General features: G+C 35.0%; 3 protein-coding genes across 3 annotated transcripts; all 3 read right to left on the bottom strand.

The window, feature by feature from the left end:
• Positions 1–78: 78 nt before the first annotated feature.
• On the bottom strand, positions 79–435 carry LOC137630011 (cuticle protein 7-like). The gene has a single exon (XM_068361512.1). It carries the CDS (start codon positions 433–435, stop codon positions 79–81), a length of 357 nt encoding a protein of 118 aa, XP_068217613.1.
• Positions 436–7,355: 6,920 nt separating this feature from the next.
• On the bottom strand, positions 7,356–12,576 carry LOC137630013 (cuticle protein 7-like). Its single transcript, XM_068361513.1, has 2 exons — positions 12,460–12,576; positions 7,356–7,703 (listed from the first exon to the last, which is right to left on the bottom strand). Exons 1-2 carry the CDS (start codon positions 12,574–12,576, stop codon positions 7,356–7,358), a joined length of 465 nt encoding a protein of 154 aa, XP_068217614.1.
• A 3,972-nt stretch (positions 12,577–16,548) lies between these two features.
• LOC137630014 (cuticle protein 18.6-like) lies at positions 16,549–18,311 on the bottom strand. The gene is made up of 2 exons (XM_068361514.1): positions 18,300–18,311; positions 16,549–16,875 (listed from the first exon to the last, which is right to left on the bottom strand). Exons 1-2 carry the CDS (start codon positions 18,309–18,311, stop codon positions 16,549–16,551), a joined length of 339 nt encoding a protein of 112 aa, XP_068217615.1.
• Positions 18,312–21,869: the final 3,558 nt, after the last annotated feature.

A 21,869-nucleotide genomic window follows, 5' to 3' on the forward strand; every position in this document is an offset into this window, starting at 1 on the left:
TTTAAAGATATGAAAGAGAAATAACATCATTTATGGTATCCGAAATAATGTACATCATAGAATGTCGTTTAGAACTCCTTAGGCGTAGACTGGTGCGGGTGGGTAGGAGGCCTCTCCTTCATAGGCCACTTCGGCGACGTAGCCGTTGTCGTGGTCGGCGGTGAAGGTGACGATCTGGGTGCGACCGTCGGGGAGGGCTACGCGGTACGACCCGGAGGTGACCTGACCGTCGCTGCTCTCGTCGTGAGCGAAATCGTTGCCGGTTGAGTCGTCCTTGACGGCGTAGGCGAAATCGAAGGGCATGCCTGGCTCCTTGTAGGACGGGGGAGGGGCCCCATACGCAGGAGGGGAGTCGGGAGCTGGAGCGGAGCAAGCTACGGCCACAAGGGCGGCAATGGCGAAGATCTGTAAATGAGAAAAGGAGATCAGTTTCATTTATGGAAGTTTTGTTACTTTAAAGTTCATTTGGTTAACATAGTCATCGAATGATATACCCAGAAGGAATTTAAATATGGTTGGTAGTACCAAGGATAAAGAAAGGCAAATGGCTAGTGATCTCTTTAAAAAAAAAATAAAAAAACGTTAAAAACTGGAAGGAAGATACCTCTTTCACCTATCAAAACGTAAGGGAAAGGGGCTCATGTATATATATATATATATATATATATATATATATATATATATATATATATATATATATATATATTATAATATATATACAAAGGCATAAGACTTGTCCTTCCACTCCTGTCTGTTTTTGGTATTTCTATGCCATTCTATACAACAAATTTTCTTAGCTCATTAATCCATCGTCTTCTCTTCCTTCTACATCTTTTGCAATCTCTAGGGACCCATTCTGTTATTCTTTTGGTCCACTTAATATCTCTCATTCTCATATATATATATATATATATATATATATATATATATGTATATATATATATATATTTCACATATATATTATATTATATTATATTATATTATATTATATTATATTATATCATATTATATATACAAAGGCTTAAGTCTTTTCCTTCCATTCCTGTCTGTTTTTGGTATTTTTATGCCTTTCTATACCCACAAATTTGCTTAGCTCATTAATCCATCGTCTTCTCTTCCTTTTGCGTCGGTTGCAATCTCTAAGGACCCATTCTGATATTCTTTTGGTCCATTTATTATCTGTCATTCTCATTTGTCCTGCTCTTGTCCCTTAATTTTTTTTTACTTCTTGTTAAAATATTCTCTACTGTTGTTTGCTCTCATATCCATGTTGTTCTTTTTCTGTCTCTTAGTATTAATGTCATCATTATTCTTTCCATAGCTCGTTTGTGTTTTAACTAGCTTATGTTCTGATACTTTAGTAAGACTCCAATTTTCTGATGCATAAGTTGATACTGGTAGGACCATCTGAGTAAATAGTTTTCTTTTGAGAGAAAGTGGCATTTTGGTTTTCATAATCTCATTTTGTTTACCAAAAACTCCTCTTCCCTCGGTTATACTTCTTTTAGTTTTGTGTGTAATTTTGTGTGTCTGTGTCTATGTCTGGAAGTTTGAGTATAAGATGAAGACAACAGACTCCTACTTGAAGTTAGTTCCGGTTAAAAAACTTGGGGAACCAAAAATGATGCATCTTAGTATCTCTCCCATTGACGAAGCTGATATAATTTAGCACTTTAGGAATACAGATCTTTTTCTCACTTTTTTTTTTTTTTTTTTTTTATGGTGTTAGGTTGTGGATCCCGGTGGCCTTTGTGTTTAAGGCTTTAAATTATCCTTCATAAAACACCTAGATCTACTCATAACTCTTCCACTTCCTATGGCTAGAGATGATTGATCAGATGAAGGATGTCAAATCCATAGCTACACTTCAAATGTAAAAACATTTTCTTTACACTGGAAACTACAAAAGACTGGTTGCTATCTTATGTAATTCTATTTAACATTACACAAAATTTGAGATAATTACTTCCCAGAAATGTAGATGGAATTAATATTGGAGAAAACTACTCCTTTCAGAATTTAAAACGTTATCCTTAAAACTTATGAATTTGATCATAACTTTGGACCTCTCATGCTTAAGAAATATAATTCTGATCGACTCCAAGTCGAAACAATTAGCACAATGCAGAGCTATCTCACATCAGCAGACATGTCGATGATATGAATATGCTGAGGAAATGATGTTGAAGTTTGAGCAACACTCCCTTTTTATACTTACTGACGACTCTTCCAGCTTCCCGTTTTCTGTTACCCTTTTCCAGTTTCATTGACCTGCCAGCTGTTGCATTAGGAAGACAACTTCGTTTTCAGTATAACCTCTTTCCAGGAATTTGAGTAAAGAAATTAATTTTTGAAATCTAGAAAAGAAATATAAACGAATTTTTTTTTACTTCAAAACGGATATTTCCCAGAAAAAGGGCAACTGTAATAAAATTAATTTTACTTATAATTGAAAATCAATTGAAATAAAAGTAAATCCCTCAGTTAGTAGATTTTATAATTCAAGGTATTACTGTTAGAGTTTAATGGAGATTAATAAAAAAAAATTCGTATTTGCAGATCATATAATTTTTTCTCTTTGTGTCTGAATAAAATTTCAGATTTAAAGATTCATGATTCTTCCCAGAAAAAAAAAAACTTTTCTTGAGTCATGTTTTAATTTGGGGGAATAATGTAAAGAATATGAGATTCCATTTTCTCTTAAAACTACGATTACAAGTCTCTGCAATTCATCTTTACTTATATCTGAGGTTAAAGTACAAATAAATGTGGTTAGTATTAGCTTAAGAACCACTGCAAGAAAAAAGGCTTTTAAATTAGCTTGCTCCTTTTCGCTAATTGTTCTGGCAAGTTGCTCGAGTTGATTTTACTTATTTTTAGATGCAATTATTTCCCCAATATCTTTATTAATTTTTGCATATTTTTAATGTTTTTTTTTTTTTTTTTTTTACTATTCGTAATACTATAGCTTCACGTATTTTGAATCCTTGAAATCAAGTGCTAGATATGCAATTGAAATCATTAGATGGGAGTAACAGTTAAAAATTGGCCAAGAAAAGAACCACATGTTTCCTACAAACAACACTCCCCCGTTTATAATTCTTTCAAATCATCCTAGAGGCTATAAGAGAAGTTTGAGCATACTTTTCTGTGCCATCCTCTCGTCAAGGACTATCTCAAATAAAGACTTAAACTGCATAGAGTCCAGAACACTGTGCTTCAGAACACCAAGCAGAAACTCGCCAGAAGAACCCTCTGAAACCTTGTTACTGGCTGCTTAAGAATCTTAGACTTAAGATCAAAAACATTAAAAAGCTTATACATAAGGGCTTCATTATTAAAAGTCCAGCCTCTAATTCATGTCATTCCTTAGCCTAGGTTCTTCTGGAAGCGAAAGTGTTGATTTGGGGCACTTTTCTGTAGCAGTTCGAAAGGAAGGGGAAGGATATTTGATTGGGGCAATTGTTTATTCAATCAGGTGAAATGTACCATATACAATACTTTCAAAATTAAAATATACAAGGGCGATTATAAAACAGGTTTTTTGTTGAATATATATATATATATATATATATATATATATATATATATATATATATATATAGTACATACACGTGTATATATAGATATATATATATATATATATATATATATATATATATATATATATATATATATATATATATATATATATATATATATATATATACAGTATACGTGTATATATATATATATATATATATATATATATATATATATATATATATATATATATATATATATATATATATACGCAGTATATGTATACATATATATATCTATATATATACATATATACACTATATATATATATATATATATACATCTCTCTCTCTCTCTCTCTCTCTCTCTCTCTCTCTCTCTCTCTCTCTCACTCTCTATATATATATATATATATATATATATATATATATATATATATATATATATATATATATATATATACATTTGTGTGTATTTATATGATGAGGACGAACTTGTGGTAGTATTTTTGTGGTATGAGCATGGAAGTCATTAGTGTAAAACTTAATAAAACTGATTAGGACTTTAGAGTAAAAACTGGAGTCTTACAAACTATAGATAGATGTTGAGGTTAGTTTCATAACCATCCTCTCATAAGGCCCAAGGTGCGGAAGCTTCAGAAAACTGATATATTCTAAGATGGTGCCAAAAAGGTGTTATGTCTTTGTGTCTCTAAAGTGGAACTCCACCCAAATGCCAAAATAGGGTTTCGTCAAGATCAAGAAGGTTTAGTAAGGTGGAGATGCCACTGGTCAGTTTCCGTATACTAATCCTTGAAGTCACCTCGGAGGAAAGATAGGTTCTCATCTCGGTGGCCACGCTTGGGCAGAAAGGACCAAAGCCTTTTCCCGTCCCGTCTCATGACCACCATAGCCTTCATCATCTCCTCCTTCGCCTATTGACGCAAAGGGACTCGGTTAGATTTCGCCAGTCGTCTCTGTCTTGAGCTTTTAACTCAATACTTCTCCAATCATCATCTCCTACGTCGCGCTTCATAGTCCTCAGCCATGTAGCCCTATGACTTCCAACTCTTCTAGTGCCTTGTGGAGCCCAACTGAACGTTTGGTGAACTAATCTCTCTTGGGGTGTGCGAAGAGCATGCCCAAACCACCTCCATCTACCCTTCATCATGATCTCATCCACGTATGGCACTTGAGTTTAATTTATTATACTGTCCTGCTATTTAACTCCTAATATCCGTCTGAGGGCTTTGTTCTCAAATATATTGAATCTATTGGAGATTGTTTCATTGTCATACCATGACTCATGTCCATATAATAATACCGATCTCACTAAACTGATATTAAGCCTGATTGTTATATGTAATTTCAGACGATTTGATTTCCAAATTTTACTTAATTAGCCATTGTCTGATTTGCTTTTTTAAATCTCTCACTAAACTCTAGTTCTAAATAGCCTGTATTAGAGATCATAGTTCCTAAATACTTAAATGATTCTACCTCATTATTCCTTTCTCCTTCCAATGATATTTCCTCTTCTATTGCATATTCCGTTCTCATCATCTCTGTCTTTCTTCGATTTATCTTACGTTTATAAATTCTCACTTTATCATATTTTCGTCAAAAGATTTTTATCAACACAGCTTACAGAAAAAAGAATAAATTTCTCATTCATAATGTCAAATATATTATCAAAATTTGTGATGACCTTAATTGTTGCCTCGCATCTTTGAAATTCTGAGGTCATTATGAAGACAAAATTGCAGGGATTCTGCAACTGAATCAGCGAGTACTTGGGCTGCTAGTTTAACGTTCATTTTTCCTTCGATCACTCTATATGAGCAAATGTAAGTTTATTCCTAAATTACAAACCTTCATTAGGTTGCATATTGTGCAATCTTTCTATATTCTATTTTCTCCATCAATCAAATGTTTATCGCCAAACGAGTTCTTTACCAACTTCAACATGTGGCTGGGATTAAAGAAGATGCAGACTGCTTGCTGAGTTATGGAATGTGGGAATGAAGTTTTGAAATCAGTATGGTCTAAAAAACATCCTATTTGTTTTATCATTACATCATTACTTGACAGACCATCAAATGTCAATGATTAATAGTAATCCCAGTTGAATGAAACCGACTTAAACATTGCTGAAACAAATTTACTCGTGCGTGAGAGCCAAAACCTTCAATGAGGAAATATGCAACAAGCAATTTCCAGCAACCATATATTGAAGTTACCTTTAATACATGAGTCTTTCTAGCTAAGGGAATCTTATTATCTATTATATGCATATGATAATTTTTACCATCCCATTCTACCTGCTGTTTGATTGTCATTTCATCTATGATTAAAAATCAAATTTAGTGTTTTCCCGTTGTCAATGTTGCGTCAGCTTTCATATTTAATGCTGAAAAAAGGGAAATTGGTGAACCCAAGTTGCCCATCCACTTGGCACTACTTCAAAATTGTTCTAGGATTCGGTGAACGCGTATCAAAAATTTTCAGATCATAGCAGTATGCATGCGGGGAATAAAATTGAGGGATGAGAGTAAAACTTCTCAATTCTGGGGAATTGTTACCCCAAGAAGAAAGGTTTAAAAGAAAAATTTACTTCATAATTCATCATCATCATCGTCATCTCCTCCTGCACCTATTGATGCTAAGGCCCTCGATTACACTTTGCCAGTTTTCTCTATCTTGAGCTTTTAATTCAATAATTCTCCATCCATCATCTCACAATTCACGCTTCATAGTCCTCGTCCATTTAGGCCAGAGTCTTCCAACACTTCTAGTACCTTGTGGAGCCCAGTTAAATGTTTGGTGAACTAATTCACATAAAACGTTATTCAAATCATGATTCTTTTTGACAAGATGGCATTTTGATTGCTGGAATAGTTTTGTCTTTTTATCATAATGAGTATATCTGAGCTTGAGCATCACTGAGTTTTCACTTTAAATACTTAGCCTCAGTTACAGTCATTAAATTTTTACTGCAAGAAACATGATCCCCTACCAGGCACTCTGTTGGAGGTTTTCTTCTAGGCGTTCCTTTATCTTGAGATGATCAGGAAAAGATTCCAATATGGTGGATATAGCTCCGATGTGCAGTTGAACCTTTGAGAGCGATTATTTAAAATCTTCCTAGTTGAAATGCTTCTAACAAAACGGGAATGCTCATTTGAAGAAGGTTTCACGTCATATCGCTCGAACCCATCTTTTGGAAAACTGCAAGCCAATACATAAAATATGATCTTTAACTTGAACAATTGTGCCTGATCTTGTATTTTAAACCTCATAGGCCACCGTGATTGGGTAGGTCACACAACAGTGAATAAGATGAGTAAGTTTTTTACCCTGCACGTATCTTCCTTAATCCGGGAATGGGGCATCTCCAACTCATGAAAATCTCCCCAATATAAGGACCCGTGATTTGTAAGTCATATAAACAGGCTGCATTTAGTATTGATTTTTTTAGGTAGAATCGTGAATGTTCCACTGATTTGGTCTACACTTAAAAATGCTTGATTAGTTTTCCATTTGAAAATTATCAGGAAATATATGGCTAGTCTTACTAAATTTATGTATGATAAGCTGAGAATCCTTTTTTTCCTGATTATAATAGTATCGTTCCTACATGTTTTTGAATTTCCATTTTAAGAAACAATAAGAGGATGTTTGAAACACGATTTTCACATTCAGTCGTTTTATTAACAAATATAATACGGTATATCAAGTTGATTAAATCTTTTCATTGAGAAGATGAAAGAGAAAGAGCATTTATGGTATCCGAAATAATCTACATCATAGAATATCGTTTAGAACTCCTTAGGCTTAGACTGGTGGGGGTGGACCATATGAGGGCTTGGCAGGGGGTGGGTAGGAGGCCTCTCCTTCGTAGGCCACGTCGGCGACGTAGCCGTTGTCGTGGTCGGCGGTGAAGGTGACGATCTGGGTGCGACCGTCGGGGAGGGCTACGCGGTACGACCCAGAGGTGACCTGACCGTTGCTGATCTCGTCGTGAGCGAAGTCGTTGCCGGTGTAGTCGTCCTTGACGGCGTAGGCGAAATCGAAGGGCATGCCTGGCTCCTTGTAGGATGGGGGAGGGGCCCCATACGCTGGAGGGGAGTCGGGAGCTGGAGCGGAGCAAGCTACGGCCACAAGGGCGGCAATGACGAAGAGCTGTAAATGAGAAAAGGAGATCAGTTTCATTTATTGAAGTTTTGTTACTATAAAGTTCATTTGATCTCTGTTAACATAGGCATCGAATGATGTGCCCAGAGGGAAATTAAATGTGGTTGGTAGTACCAAGAATAAAGATAGGCGAATGGCTAGTGATCTCTCTGAAAAAAAAAAAAAAAAAAAAGTTAAAAACTGGAAGGAAGATACCTCCTTCACCTATCAAAACGTAAGGGAAAGGGGCTCATGTGTGTGTGTATATATATATATATATATATATATATATATATGTGTGTGTGTGTGTGTGTGTGTGTGTGTGTATTATATTATATATTATATTATATATACAAAGGTCTGAGACTTGTCCTTCCTCTCCTGTCAGTTTTTGGTATTTCTATGCCATTCTATACACACAAATTTTCTTAGCTCATTAACCCATCGCCTTCTGTTCCTTCTGCGTCGGTTGCAATCTCTAGGGACCCATTTTGTTAATTTTTTTATCCATTTATTATCTGTCATTCTCATTTGTCCTGCTTCTGTCCATTTTTTTTTTTTTTTTTTTTTTTTTTACTTCTTGCTAAAATATTCTCTACTGTAGTTTGCTCTCATATTCTTGTTATTTTTCTGTCTCTTAGTATTACTGTCATCATAATTCTTTCCATAGTTGATTTGTGTTTTAACTAGCTTTTATTCTGATACTTTAGTAAGACTCCAAGTTTCTGATGCATAAGTTGATACTGGTAGGACCATCTGATTAAATAGTTTCCTTTTGAGAGAAAGTGGCATTTTGGTTTTCAATAATATCATTTTGTTTACCCAAAACTCCTCGTCCCTCGGTTATCCTTCTTTTATATTTGTGTGTAATTTTATGTGTGTCTGTGTCTATGTCTGGAAGTTTGAGTATAAGACGAAGACAGCAGACTCCTACTTGAAGTTAGCTTCTGTTAAAAACCTTGGGGAACCAAAAATGATGTATCTTAGTATCTGTTCCATTGACGAAGCTGATATAATTTAGCACTTTGGGAATACAGATATCTCTCTCTTTTTTCTTTTTTTTTCTTTTTTTTCTTTTTTTTTTTTGTTAGTGGTGTCAGGTTGTGGATCCTGGTGGTCTTTGTGTTCAGGGCTTTGAATTATACTTCATAAAACATCTTGATCTGCTCATAATGCTTCCACTTCCAATGGCTTGCTACAAAAGACACTCCCCTGTTTATTAATTACTTTCAAATCATCGTAGAGGCTATAAAAGAAGTTTCAGCATATTTTTCTGTGCCGTCCTATCGTCAAGGACTTAAATTGCATAGGGTTCAGAACCCTGTACTGCAGAACACCAAGCAGAATCTCTCCAGAAAAAAATTAGTTATTGGTGTGAAATATACTCCTCAGCCACCCCAAGCCCATTAAAGATATTAGATTCAATACTTCATGCTGGTATTAGATTGTCGACAGGAGCGTTTAGAACCTCATCTATCCCAAGTCTCCTTGTTGATGCTGGGTGTTACCTTTAGACCATTACCGAATGTCTTCTATTATTCGGTATTGGTTTAGGTTGCAAGGACTCCCTAATTCTTTAGCTTTTCAGACTGCAAAACTAGTAAGGCACTCAACATACTTTAAGTTGCACCCAAAATCTCCTCAACCTTATGGCTCTCGGGTGAAACAATTGTTAAGTAGTCTTGATATAATTAGAAGAAAGATGCTTCTATTTAGGATATCATCAACCCCTCCGTGGAAATTACCAGGGATTTCTTATTGTAAATATTTTATTGGTATTAAAAACCAGGACTGAATTAGAAGCTAGGTCTCTTTTTATGTAACATGTTGAAGAACATAGGGTATCAACTTTTATATATACCGATAGCTCCAAATTTGATGCTGGCGTGTGATTTGGAGTATATAGTAGTTCTTTTAGCTGTAGAGGTGCACTTCCTCCAATATCTTCCATATCTAATGCTGAATTATATGGCATACTAACCGTTATTGAGAAAATAGCGTTAAAAGAGGAGGGTAATTTTACCACTTACAATGATTCAAGAAGTGTCCTTCAAGCTTTAGAAGGTTTTAATTCTAGTGACCCTTTAGTTTTAAAGATTTTAGAGTGGCTTTTAGTTATTGTCCTAAAAGGCATAACAGTTCGATTTTGCTGGGTTCAGGCACACGTAGGTGTGTCTGGGAATGAAGAGTCACATTCACTGGCAAAGAGTGCTACAGCTGAGTTACTACCAAGAAGGTATCCCATTCTTTGTAATGTTTTTTTTTTTTTTTTTTTTTTTTTACCAGCAGTTAAGAATTTTATTTATAACAATTGGCAACAGCATTGGGATAGTTTAACCGAAAATAAGATGAGAAAAATTGCGATTTCTATATCCCCTTAGAGGTATAATTGGATGCCCCGAAAATGGGAGACTGGCCAACACGAACCATATTGCGACGACTGTTTAATACCTTTGACAGTGAGGCATTGTTGACTGAATGCCCCACATATAGCACAGAAAGAAATGTATATCTGTATGAGGCTCGGGGTGAAGATGGCAGGTTCATCCTTCCCAAGATCCTTGGACATGATTTGCCTTCCAATGCTAGTAGCATTTTTTAATTTCTATCAGAAGCAGGTCTTCATAATGCTATTTAACTTCCATAACATATTTGCTTTTCTGGCTTTAATTTGATATTCTTTTAATCTTTATTTATAATATACGAAATCGGCGTCAATGACCTTCGATGACAGAATGCCAGAGAACTTCAAATCAATTGATCAATCGATCACCATCTCCGACTCCACGCTTCATGGTCCTCAATCATGAAGGCCTGGATATTCCAAATCTTCTACTGGCCTGGGTCTTCAACATCTTTTAGTGCCTTGTGGAGCCCAGTTAAATGTTTGGTGATGTAATCTCAAGAAAAAATTATTCAATTTTTTTTTTTTTTTTTTTGACAAGATGGTGTTTTGATTGCTGCATTAGTTTTATCTATTTATTTCATTGAGCATATCTGAGTTAATCCATCACTGAGTTTTTGCTTTAAAAGCATTGCCTCGGTTGATTAAATTTTCACTGGCATAGGCAGGGGAAGACGAATGATCCCCTATTCGGCACTCTGTAGATGGTTTTCTTTTAGGCGTATCTTTTATATTGAGATGATCAGGAAAAGATTCAAATATACTCGATATAATTCCGACGTGCAAAATCAAACCTTGGAGAGCTATTATTCAAAATCATCCTTCTTGGAATGCTTCGAACACAAACAGGAATAGTTATTTGGAGAGGATTTCACGTCGTGTCGCTCGAACAAATTTTTTAAGTGAAGATCATCATCTTTAGGAAAACTACAAGCCAATACATAGAAGATAATTTGCATCTTGCAAAATTTTATTTGGGTTGAATCAGGAATGTTCTACTGATTTGGTCTGCACTTAAGTATGTGTGATTAGTTTTCCATTTGGAAATTATCAGTAAATCTAAGGTTAGTCTAACTAGATTTATGTATGATAAGCTGAGAATCCTTATTTTCCTGATTATGATAGTATCGTTCCTACTGTGGCGGGATGTTGCAAGGACAACCCCCACACCCTTGAATCACACTTACTGACAATGGTCTCCTCAACACATACTTTTCCATTACGTTATCATAAACTGGACTCTTAGACTGAAGGGCATCAAAAACAAAACATAACCATAAAACTATATTTCTTAAAACTTAAAATAAATCATAAACCATCCACATTCAAAATAAATACTTTAAACTAATCAAAACTTAACACTTTAAACTAATCAAAATTGAACATTTTAAACTAATGAAAACTTAACACTAAATATATAATAACCAAATCACCATTCATATAAAACTCTAACAAAACTTAACACTAAACCACACACCAACACCAAAATATGTATTTTTATATATATTTTATGGACACCAACACAAAGCCGACAGTCTTTTACGGCAACTACCACAATCACAGCTTTTTAAATAACAGATTAAACTGTGTGACAATTTGCCACAACTGCCTCGCTGAATTGGTTGGTAGTCGTCATCCTCATCATCATTATTATCATCATCATCATCATCATCATCAACAATCCAAATACAAAGGCCAGGTCATCATCGGTTCAGCAATCCAAAAGTGCAGTCCAACACAATCAAGTACAGGCCAGGTCATCAACAATCGTGGTCCAAAAGAGCAGTCCAAACAAAATCGTAATACAGGCCTGGTCAGCAACAATAAATCAACTCTCAAAAAACAATCTCTCCAAAGGAGGAATCACGGCCTGCCAAAATAAAAAAAAGAAAAACACTTATGAACACTCCTAACTAACTGAACTATCGCACTATAATCAAAGATAAATGATAAACTGTTCCTATCATTCACAATCACGACAAGCAAATATAAACAAAACTGTACTTACTTTTGAAATATATGCACACTTCCACGCTGGTAAGAAATTATATAAAATTGTAATCCAGCACTCACAAACGAACTGTCTCAAGCTGCAGTCAAATCAAAATAAGCATTCACCCAAGACATTCACCACTGTCGTCACCTAGCTAAAAACATAAACAAACAATCTCATTTAAACCAACAGTCTTTGTCACCACAAACAATCAATACACTAACTACTTTCGCTCGCTAACACAATCTCTCTCTCTCTCTCTCTCTCTCTCTCTCTCTCTCTCTCTCTCTCTCTCTCTCTCTCTCTCTCTGTGGATTTGGCAAAAGAAAATAAACAAAAAATAAAACAAAAATAAATCCTCCACTTACCTCTCCCCTTACTTTGCCAAATCCTACTACATTTTCACACAACCACTTACATAATTTTTCACATAACCCAGTCGCAGTCGGGAACGGGACCTCTACTCCGAGTAACTGGGCCCCCATATACTCTCTCATTCACTTCTTCCTTATCGCAATTATTCGCTACATTAACACTATTCCTATCTAAATCCCTATCATCTAATATATCATGTACAATCATATCTACCTCGTTCTCATCTGGCCCTAAAATTACACTAATTTCTGTAAACAGTTCATCCATTTCATCAAAAACATTCTCAACTTTAGCAAAAGATTCATTCATACTACTAATCATTCTCATATCTCTCACTCTCGCATTCGTCATCCTTTCTTTTACATCATCTAATGGAAAACCACACACACTATAGGTATCATTCATACTCAGCCATGATTCATCTGTATTTTCACATTTATCTTCCATACACACTTGTACATTTATACCCTTGTCATACTTATTCGTATTCTTACCCATACCTATAAATTTCCCTTGTACTTTCTCCTCACTTAAAACTTTCAACCGCCTCTTTTTCCTATATTCAACTAACACTAATTGTTTATTTTCCAGCCCTAACTTCTCATGCATACTAGATTCATACTTGCTCATTTCCAACAAATTATCCATCCCATTCTCACAAACATTGATCCTATTCCTTCCACACACACACGAGGACTCACCCAGCTGAACCCTCTCACACTCTAGTTTCCCGAACATCCTTGCTGACTTAATCCCTTCTTCCTACATACTCTAGCTACATGCCCATCTGCACCACATTCACTACACTTACCCCGCGGCTCCTTGCACATTCTAGCATAATGACCATCCTTACCACAATTACCACAAATTACATTCATATGATTACTACGACATCTACTCGCTATGTGCCCAGTCATACCACACCGATAACATTTTACCCCTTTCTCTTTCTTGCACTCGCTAATTCTATGCCCTACCTCACCACATCCAAAACAAGCACCTAGAGCCCATCTACATTCATTCTTCTTATGACCTACTTTCCCACACCTATAACACTTTTCATCACGTACACGGCTATCTGACATACCTCGATGTGCACTCACACTCCTATCCCTATTGCGCCAATTACCCTGCCTAAATCCTTCATTTGTCCTTACAGGTATTTCCACATTACTCGCCCTAACACTCCTGTCTACTACACTATCAGCTACCCTCATCGGTCCTCTCATAACAGCATCTCTAAAACTAACAAATTCTGGCACACTTTCCTCCATTCCAGTTCTTACACTCACAGATTTGCTTTCTTTCATACACCTATCCAACTCGTAATCCTCAACTATCTCTAAAATATCATCCCATGTCAATCTTTCTTTCGTCCACCTCATTTTCTCCTTCCGTTTCAAATTAATAAACTCAGCAACATTCTCAGGTACAGTAGCCAAAAACTTCCTCATTAACTCCTTAATCTCATTTATACCTTCATCCCCATACTTCTTCCTAGCTAAAGTTTCCAACCTACATACATACATCGATATCGCTTCTCCTGCATTCATCCGTGCTTCATCAAAATCATTCTTACGCTTATACTTAACACTCCCTTTCATACGTTTTACCTGCTCAATTATTCTCTTTTTCATACTTTCATAATCAACGTCACCTACACTCATTATCACTCCCTACATCGTCAACAAATACCCAGTCAAATATTCTCCTAACTCCCTAGCCCAAACTCTTTTACTATCACCATACTTATCCTGACAATACCTCTCATACTCCTTGAAAAACTCGTATACATCCCTACTACTATGCTCATTGAACCTTTCACACCGAGGTACCTCTCTCATAAACACAGTCTTACACACATCACGTTCATTCTCACTGCTATCATCACTGCTACCTTCCTTCTTGTTTCCTACTTCCTCGCTAGAGTATAAAGAATCTAATTCCACACTCCTACTCCTATCCTTGATTATACTCTTCCTAGCCATTTTCTTACTCACCACTTTCACCCATTCACGATCATCCTTGCTCTCATCCTGACACTTTTTCTTCTCTTTCTTTACATCACTTTTACCTTTCTTTTCATTCTTCCTATCACATTTCGGTTCATCCTTACTATGCCTAATTCCCTTATCTTCAATCTCACTATCACTATTACTATTACTATTACTATCACTATCACTTCCTTTCCCATTATCACTAACCTTAGCCTTCTCATACACTATCAACCCATTACCCGAAGCTGAGGACACTCCTCCGACTGCACCCTCACCCATTAAAGTTTTCATCATCCCCATGACTTGCCCCATCATAGCTTCCAATCGGTTCTCCATTCGTTCCTCCTTCTCTTTCATCCTCATCTCAAAACATTCTTCCACTTTCTCTACAGTTCCCTTCAACTCCCTAAGCTCCTTCTGCATCGCCTCATTCTTCCAGTTCAACCTCTCATTCTCTACTAGCAACCTCTCCTCACGCTCCTTACTCAGCCGCAATTCCTCCTTCAAAACTCTTAATTGCTCCTCCATTTTTCATCAACCTTATATCTCATTCCTAATCCTAATTCAGTCCTTTGTCCAACAGTCCAGCTTCCAATCCCACCTCGGCAGTCCCTGTTCGGGCGCCAAAATAATGTGGCAGGATGTTGCAAGGACAACCCCCACACCCTTGAATCACACTTACTGACAATGGTCTCCTCAACACATACTTTTCCCTTACGTTATCATAAACTGGACTCTTAGACTGAAGGGCAACAAAAACAAAACATAACCTTAAAACTATATTTCTTAAAACTTAAAATAAATCATAAACCATCCACATTCAAAATAAATACTTTAAACTAATCAAAACTTAACACTTTAAACTAATCAAAATTGAACACTTTAAACTAATCAAAACTTAACACTGAATATATAATAACCAAATCACCATTCATATAAAACCCTAACAAAACTTAACACTAAACCACACACCAACACCAAAATATGTATTTTTATATATATTTTATGGACACCAACACAAAGCAGACAGTCTTTTACGGCAACTACCACAATCACAGCTTTTTAAATAACAGATTAAACTGTGTGGCAATTTGCCTCAACTGCCTCGCTGAATTGGTTGGTAGTCGTCATCCTCATCATCATTATTATCATCATCATCATCATCATCATCATCAACAATCCAAATACAAAGGCCAGGTCATCATCGGTTCAGCAATCCAAAAGTGCAGTCCAACACAATCAAGTACAGGCCAGGTCATCAACAATCGTGGTCCAAAAGAGCAGTCCAAACAAAATCGTAATACAGGCCTGGTCAGCAACAATAAATCAACTCTCAAAAAACAATCTCTCCAAAGGAGGAATCACGGCCTGCCAAAATAAAAAAAAGAAAAACACTTATGAACACTCCTAACTAACTGAACTATCGCACTATAATCAAAGATAAATAATAAACTGTTCCTATCATTCACAGTCACGACAAGCAAATATAAACAAAACTGTACTTACTTTTGAAATATATGCACACTTCCACGCTGGTAAGAAATTATATAAAATTGTAATCCAGCACTCACAAACGAACTGTCTCAAGCTGCAGTCAAATCAAAATAAGCATTCACCCAAGACATTCACCACTGTCGTCACCTAGCTAAAAACATAAACAAACAATCTCATTTAAACCAACAGTCTTTGTCACCACAAACAATCGATACACTAACTACTTTCGCTCGCTAACACAATCTCTCTCTCTCTCTCTCTCTCTCTCTCTCTCTCTCTCTCTCTCTCTCTCTCTCTCTCTCTCTCTGGGGATTTGGCAAAAGAAAATAAACAAAAAATAAAACAAAAATAAATCCTCCACACTACTTGTTTTTGAATTTCCATTCTAAGAAACAATAAAAGGATGTTTGAAACACGAATTTCACCTTCAGTTGTTTTATTCAGAAATGTAATTTACCAAGAATATTATGGTACATCAAGTTGATTAAATCTTCTCATTAAGAAGAAGAAATATTTAAAGATATGAAAGAGAAAGAACATCATTTATGGTATCCGAAATGATCTACATCATAGAATGTCGTTTAGGACTCCTTAGGCGTAGACTGGTGCGGGTGGGTAGGAGGCCTCTCCTTCATAGGCCACGTCGGCGACATAGCCGTTGTTGTGGTCGGCGGTGAAGATGACGATCTGGGTGCGACCGTCGGGGAGGGCTACGCGGTACGACCCGGAGGTGACCTGACCATCGCTGCTCTCGTCGTGAGAGAAGTCGTTGCCGGTTGAGTCGTCCTTGACGGCGTAGGCGAAATCGAAGGGCATGCCTGTCTCCTTGTAGGATGGGGGAGGGGCCCCATATGCTGGAGGGGAGTCGGGAGCTGGAGCGGAGCAAGCTACGGCCACGAGGGCGGTAATGACGAAGAGCTGGAAAGGAGGAGGAAGGAGATCAGTTTCATTTATAGAAGTTTTGTTACTTTAAAGTTCATTTGGTTAACATAGTCATCGAATGATATACCCAGAAGGAATTTAACTATGGTTGGCAGTACCAAGGATAAAGAAAGGCAAATGGCTAGTGATCTCTGAGAAAAAAAAAAACGTTAAAAACTGGAAGAAAGATACCTGCTTCACCTATCAAAATGTAAGGGAAAGGGGCTCATGTGTATATATATATATATATATATATATATATATATATATATATATATATATATATATTATACATATATATTATATATTATATTATATAGTATATATATTATATCATATTATATTATATTATATTATATTATATTATACATACAAAAGCCTAAGACTTGTCTTTCCACTCCTGTCTCTTTTTGGTATTTCTATGCCATTGTATACAACAAATTTTCTTAGCTCATTAATCCATCGTCCTGTTCTTGTCCCTTTTTTTTTCTTTACTTCTTGTTAAAATATTCTCTACTGTAGTTTGCTCTCATATCCATGTTGTTCTTTTTCTGCCTCTTAGTATTAATGTCATCGTTATTCTTTTCATAGTTCCTTTATGTTTTAACTAGCTTATGTTCTGATACTTTAGTAAGACTCCAATTCTCTGATGCATAAGTTGATACTGGTAGGACCATCTGAGTAAATAGTTTTCTTTTGAGAGAAAGTGGCATTTTGGTTTTCATAATCTCATTTTGTTTACCAAAAACTCCTCGTCCCTAGGTTATACTTCTTTTAGTTTTGTGTGTAATTTTGTGTGTGTCTGTGTCTATGTCTGGAAGTTTGAGCATAAGATGAAGACAACAGACTCCCACTTGAAGTTAGTTCCGGTTAAAAAACTTGGGGAACCAAAAATGATGCATCTTAGTATCTCTCCCATTGACGAAGCTGATATAATTTAGCACTTTAGGAATACAGATCTTTTCCTCATTTTTTTTTTTATGGTTGTGGATCCCGGTGGCCTCTGTGTTTAAGGCTTTAAATTATGCTTCATAAAACACCTCGATCTACTCATAACTCTTCCACTTCCAATGGCTAGAGATGATTGATCAGATGAAGGATGTCAAATCCATAGCTACACTTCAAAAGTAAAAACATTTTCTTTACACTGGAAACTACAAAAGACTGGTTGCTATCTTATGTAATTCTATTTAACATTACACAAAATTTGAGATAATTACTTCCCAGAAATGTAGATGGAATTAATATTGGAGAAAACTACTTCTTTCAGAATTTAAAATGTTATCCTTAAAACGTTATCCTTAAAACGTTATCCTTAAAACTTATGAATTTGATCAGAACTTTGGACCTCTCATGCTTAAGAAATATAATTCTGAGAGACTCCAAGTCGAAACAATTAGCACAATACAGAGCTATCTCACCTTAGCAGACATGTTGATGATATGAATATGCTGAGGAATTGATGTTGAAGTTTGAGCAACACTCCCTTTTTATACTTACTGACGACTCTTCCAGCTTCCCGTTTTCTGTTACCCTTTTCCAGTTTCATTGACCTGCCAGCTGTTGCATTAGGAAGACAACTTCGTTTTCAGTATAACGTGTTTCCAGGAATTTGAGTAGAAAAATTATTTTTTGCAAACTAGTAAAGAAATATAAACGAATTTTTTTTTATTTTTTACTTCAAAACGGACATTGCCCAGAAAAAGGGCAACTGTAATAAAATTACTTTTACTTATAATTGAAAATCAATTGAAATAAAAGTAAATCCCTCAGTCAGTAGATTTAATAATTCAAGGTATTACTGTTAGTGTTTAATGGAGATTAATAAAAAAAAGTTCGTATTTGCAGATCATATAATTTTTTCTCTTTGTGTCTGAATAAAATTTCAGATTTGAAGATTCAGGATTCTTCCCAGAAAAAAAACTTTTCTTGAGTCATGTTTTAATTTGGGGGAATAATGTAAAGAATATGAGATTCCATTTTCTCTTAAAACTACGATTACAAGTCTCTGCAATTCATCTTTACTTATATCTGAGGTTAAAGTACAAATAAATGTGGTTAGTATTAGCTTAAGAACCACTGGAAGAAAAAAGGCTTTTAAATTAGCTTGCTCCTTTTCGTTAATTGTTCTGGCAAGTTGCTCAAGTTGATTTTACTTATTTTTAGATGCAATTATTTCCCCATTATCTTTAATAATTTTTGCATATTTTTAATGTTTTTTTTTTTTTTTACTATTCGTAATAATATAGCTTCACGTATTTTGAATTCTTGAATTCAAGTGCTAGATATGCAATTGAAATCATTAGATGGGAGTAACAGTTAAAAATTGGCCAAGAAAAGAACCACATGTTTTCTACAAACAACACTCCCCCGTTTATAATTCTTTCAAATCATCCTAGAGGCTATAAGAGAAGTTTGAGCATACTTTTCTGTGCCATCCTCTCGTCAAGGACTCTTAAATAAAGGCTTAAACTGCATAGAGTCCAGAACACTGTACTGCAAAGCACCAAGCAGAAACTCGCCAGAAGAACCCTCTGAAACCTTGTTACTGGCTGCTTAAGAATCTTAGACTTAAGATCAAAAACATTAAAAAGCTTATACATAAGGGCTTCATTATTAAAAGTCCAGCCTCTAATTCATGTCATTCCTTAGCCTAGGTTCTTCTGGAAGCGAAAGTGTTGATTTGGGGCACTTTTCTGTAGCAGTTCGAAAGGAAGGGGAAGGATATTTGATTGGGGCAATTGTTTATTCAATCAGGTGAAATGTACCATATACAATACTTTCAAAATTAAAATATACAAGGGCGATTATAAAACAGGTTTTTTGTGGATATATATATATATATATATATATATATATATATATATATATATATATATATATATACACACACATGTACATATATACAGTATATGTATATGCAGTATTTGTATATATATATATATATATACACATATATATAAAATATATATATATATATATATATATATATATACATATATACATATATATATAAAATATATATATATATATATATATATATATATATATATATATATATATATATAATATATATATATATATGTACGCAGTATATGTATATATATACATATATATATATTTATATATATACATATATATATATATATATATATATATATATATATGCAGTATATGTATATATATAAATATATCTATATATATACACAAATATAATATACATATATACACTATATATATATGTGTATATATATATATATATATATATATATATATATATATATATATATATATATACACACATATATATACATCTCTCTCTCTCTCTCTCTCTCTCTCTCTCTCTCTCTCTCTCTCTCTCTCTCTCTCTCTTTATATATATATAAATATATATATATATATATATCTATATATATATATCTATATATATATATATATATATATATATATATATGTATATACATATATATATATATATCTATATATATATATATATGTGTATATACATATATATATATATATATATATATATATATATATATATATATATATATACACATTTGTGTGTATTTATATGATGAGGACGAACTTGTGGTAGTATTTTTGTGGTATGAGAATGGAGGTCATCAGTGTAAAATGTAATAAAACTGATTAGGACTTTAGAGTAAAAACTGGAGTCTTAGAAGCTATAGATAGATGTTGAGGTTAGTTTCATAACCATCCTCTCATAAGGCCCAAGGTGAGGAAGTTTCAGAAAACTGATATATTCTAAGATGGTGTCAAAACGGTGTTATGTCTTTGTGTCTTTAAAGTGGAACTCCACCCAAATGCCAAAATAGGGTTTCGTCATGATCAAGAAGGTTCAGTAAGGTGGAGATGCCACTGGTCAGTTTCTGTAGACTAATCCTTGAAGTCACCTCGGAGGAAAGATAGGTTCTCATCTCGGTGTCCACGCTTGGGCAGAAAGGACCAAAGCCTTTTCCCGTCCTGTCTCATGACCACCATAGCCTTCATCATCTCCCCCTTCGCCTATTGACGCAAAGAGACTCGGTTAGATTTCACCAGTCGTCTCTGTCTTGAGCTTTTAACTCAATACTTCTCCCTTCATCATCTCCTACGTCGCGCTTCATAGTCCTCAGCCATGTAGCCCTATGACTTCCAACTCTTCTAGTGCCTTGTGGAGCCCAACTGAACGTTTGGTGAACTAATCTCTCTTTGGGTGTGCGAAGAGCATGCCCAAACCACCTCCATCTATCCTTCATCATGATCTCATCCACGTATGGCTCTTGAGTTTAATTTCTAATACTGTCCTGCTATTTAACTCCTAATATCCGTCTGAGGGCTTTGTTCTCAAATATATTAAATCTATTGGAGATTGTTTCATTGCCATACCATGACTCATGTCCATATAATACTACCGATCTCACTAAATTGATATTAAGCCTGATTGTTATGTGTAATTTCAGACGATTTGATTTCCAAATTTTACTTAATTAGCCATTGTCTGATTTGCTTTTTGCAATCTCTCACTAAATTCTAGTTCTAAATACCCTTTATTAGAGATTGAAGTTCCTAAATACTTAAATGATTCTACTTCATTAATCCTTTCTCCTTCCAATGATACTTCCTCTTCTATTGCATATTCCGTTCTCATCAGCTCTGTCTTTCTTCGATTTATCTTACGTTTATAAATTCTCACTTTATCATATTTTCGTTAAAAGATTTTTATCAACACAGCTTACAGAAAAAAGAATAAATTTCTCATTCATAATGTCAAATATATTATCAAAATTTGAGTTGTCCTTAATTGTTGACCCGCATCTTTGAAATTCTGAGGTCATTATGAAGACAAAATTGCAGGGATTCTGCAACTGAATCAGCGAGTACTTGGGCTGCTAGTTTAACGTTCATTTTTTCTTTGATCAGTCTATACGAGCAAATGTAAGTTTATTCCTAAGTTACAAACCTTCATTAGCTAGCATATTGTGCAA

The sequence above is a fragment of the Palaemon carinicauda genome, chromosome 38, assembly GCF_036898095.1.
Source record: "Palaemon carinicauda isolate YSFRI2023 chromosome 38, ASM3689809v2, whole genome shotgun sequence".
In the NCBI taxonomy this organism is placed as follows: domain Eukaryota; kingdom Metazoa; phylum Arthropoda; class Malacostraca; order Decapoda; family Palaemonidae; genus Palaemon; species Palaemon carinicauda.

Bases quoted from the DNA above. Each gene is read 5' to 3' on its own strand.
- LOC137630011 (XM_068361512.1), bottom strand. From the start codon at position 435: ATGAAACTGATCTCCTTTTCTCATTTACAGATCTTCGCCATTGCCGCC.
- LOC137630013 (XM_068361513.1), bottom strand. From the start codon at position 12,576: ATGGGGGCCCAGTTACTCGGAGTAGAGGTCCCGTTCCCGACTGCGACT. The intron at 7,704-12,459 runs GTAAGTGGAGGA...TCTCATTTACAG, and splicing joins TTGGCAAAGTAAGGGGAGAG to CTCTTCGTCATTGCCGCCCT.